This window comes from Penaeus japonicus, unplaced genomic scaffold (assembly GCF_977035675.1).
Source record: "Penaeus japonicus unplaced genomic scaffold, GWHDUDI00000001_assembly GWHDUDI00000030, whole genome shotgun sequence".
Lineage (NCBI taxonomy): Eukaryota > Metazoa > Arthropoda > Malacostraca > Decapoda > Penaeidae > Penaeus > Penaeus japonicus.
The window spans coordinates 7,269,403-7,271,902 of record NW_028234432.1 but is presented as its reverse complement, the minus strand read 5'-3'; the positions used below and the strand labels follow the sequence as shown (position 1 = coordinate 7,271,902).

At 48.0% G+C, this 2,500-nt stretch overlaps 1 protein-coding gene across 1 annotated transcript in view; it reads right to left on the bottom strand.

The window, feature by feature from the left end:
- LOC122255386 (uncharacterized) overlaps positions 1 to 2,500 on the bottom strand; it is a 25,630-nt gene that overhangs the window by 1,901 nt on the left and 21,229 nt on the right. The window contains exons 3-4 of the mRNA XM_086554693.1: positions 1,290 to 1,730; positions 1 to 620 (exon numbers count right to left, since the gene is read on the bottom strand). The exon at positions 1 to 620 is cut by the window's left edge and continues 1,901 nt beyond it. Of these exons, the coding sequence (XP_086410819.1) occupies positions 1 to 620; positions 1,290 to 1,730 (1,061 nt within the window). The remainder of the gene's footprint in view (positions 621 to 1,289; positions 1,731 to 2,500) is intronic.

Below are 2,500 nucleotides of genomic sequence, written 5' to 3'. Positions count from 1 at the left end.
CGGCAGGGACGGCTTCTTTTGGTATTTCAGACTTCTTTCTCGTCTCAGGGGATGAATCCTCCCTTTCTGTGCCGCTGCTTTCCCCTTTGGCATTCTCTTTCTTATCTTTGGACATCTTCCTCTGCAGGAATTTGGCGAAGGAGCTGCTGTTCTTGCCCTTAACTTCATACTCCCCCTTCACACTGTCGGAGCGTCCGACGTCCAGACTCCCGGACCGATTTCGCGCAAACATCGCTTTGAATTTCCCTGATTTTTTCTCCGGCGTCTCCGTCTCGCTCTTGGCCGAACCGGAGCTTTCGTTGGTGTTGCTTCTGCGCCTGAAGGGGCTTCTCGGGGGCGTTGCCCCAGCGCTGCCGCTGTCTTGCTTCGGCGACTTCGGCTTTTTGTTTTCTTCGAGAGCTCTGACTGAAGCAGGAGATGAGGTTCCAGACGTCGAAGGAGTGTGGTGCACCGGGCTCGGGGTCGGACGCTTCGGAGAGGCTTCACAATCCCTCCGTTTGAGCTCGTCATCTCTCGTTACTTTGTCCGCTGCGTCTGGCATTGCGCTGTGCTTCACATTTCGCAAAACATCTTCATCCAACTGATCGTATTCAGACTCATCTCCGCCATTTTCCTTGAGTTTTTTTTTTTTTTTTTCCTGGTTTTTTCCTTTTGGTGGGGGTTCCCTTTGTGGTTGGGGCGGGTGGGTGGTTGTGTGTTGGGGGCGGGGTTGGGTTTCCTTTGGGTGTGGGCCCTTTTCTTTTTTCTTTTTTTTCCTGTTTTTCCTTTTCTCCTTTTTTCCTTGGGGGATGTAGGGATTGGTAGGAATTTCTTTCCTTTTGGTTTCTTTTTTCTTTCCTTGGTGGTGGTGGTCCTTTTTCTTTTTTTTTTTTTTTCCCCTTCCTTCCCCCCTCTTTTTTTTAATTTTTTTTTTTTCCCTTTTTTTCATTTTTTTTCATTTTTTTTCTTCCCCTTGGAGGGGGGGGCGTGGGGCTTTTTTTCTTTTTTTTATCTTATTGTTCCTTGTGTTTTTTTTCCGCTCCGCCATTTTTTTTTTTTTTTTCTCTCTCTTTTTTTTTCCTTGGTGGGTGGGGGGTTTTTCTTCCCCTTTCATTTTTTCCTTGGGGGGGGGGGCTTGCAAAAATTGAGTTTGTTTTTGTTTGTGGTTTTCAACAATTTCACCGACAAACAAACCAACAAAAACAAACAAAGCAACAAAAAAGCAATAAATAAACAAACAACAAAACACCTGAGAAAATTTATAATTCCCGCCCGCCGTCCCCGTCCGTCCCGGCTTCCGATTCCGTTCCGTCACCGACACCTGGAGAAATTCCGCCTCTGATCCTTGCCTCGAGAGGGAGCCTTGCGAAGACAAACTGAAGGAGCTCGGACTGTCTTCCTTCGTTTCTGGAGAGGCGCTGTCACTGGCCCGCTCAGCGTCTTCTGGTGCCCCTTCCTTAGCAGCCGTAGCTTTCTCGCCTCCTCCAGGAAGATTAGGTTCCTTCAGTTTCGACCCAAGGCTCCTGTCCGGGTCCTTCAGGTGGATTGTGGGACTGAGCTGAATCCCCTGAACCGTCTTGGGCTGAATCTTCTTGGGTTCCTCCTCCTCGGTCTCTTCCCTGGTCTCCTCCTCCTCAGACTCGCTCGCCGACGATTCACTCGATTTCATCTGAAGATTGGACGGAAAAAAAAAATATGTAGCACTAGTCAATCTATTTACTTGTCTATCTATCACTCTATCTGCTATTGATCTATATCACTCAATAATAGAATCTGTGACAAGACTGAAATCAACAGACTAAAAGCTATTATCATAATCAACGAATTAATTTGTAGGTGTGTACGTCTCCCAAATATCTCTTTTCTCTTTCTCTCTCTTTCTCTTTTTGTTCTCTCTCATTCATTCACTCTCTCTTTCTCTCCTTCCCTCTCTCTCTTTCTCATTATCTTTCTCTCTCTCTCTCTCTCTCTCTCTCTCTCTCTCTCTCTCTCTCTCTCTCTCTCTCTCTCTCTCTCTCTCCTCTCTCTCTTTTTCTCTCTCTCTCTCTCTCTCTCTCTCTCTCTCTCTCTTTCCTCCTATTCTTTCTCTCTCTCTCTCTCTCTCTCTCTCTCGTTACCCTCTCCTCTCATCTCTCTCCTCTCATCTCTCTCATCTCTCTCTCTCACCTCTCTCATCTCTCCTTCTCTCTCATCCTCCAGTCTCTCTCTCCTCTCTCTCTCCCATCCTCTCTATCTTTCTCTTTCTCTTTTCAATTTCAATTCCTCACCTCTCCCTCATCGCCTCTCCCTCCCTTCCTCCTCCTCTCCCTCTCTCTCTTTTCCTCTCTCTCTCGTCTCACATCATCCACTCCTCCTCTCTCTCTCTCTCCCTCACTCTCTCTCTCTCCCTCTCCCTCTCCCTCTCCCCTCCCCCTCCCTCTCTCTCTCTCTCTCTCTCTCTCTCTCTCTTCCCTCTCCCTCCCTCTCTCTCTCTCTCTCTCTCCCTCTCTCCTCCTCTCTCTCCCCTCTCCCTCTCTCTCTC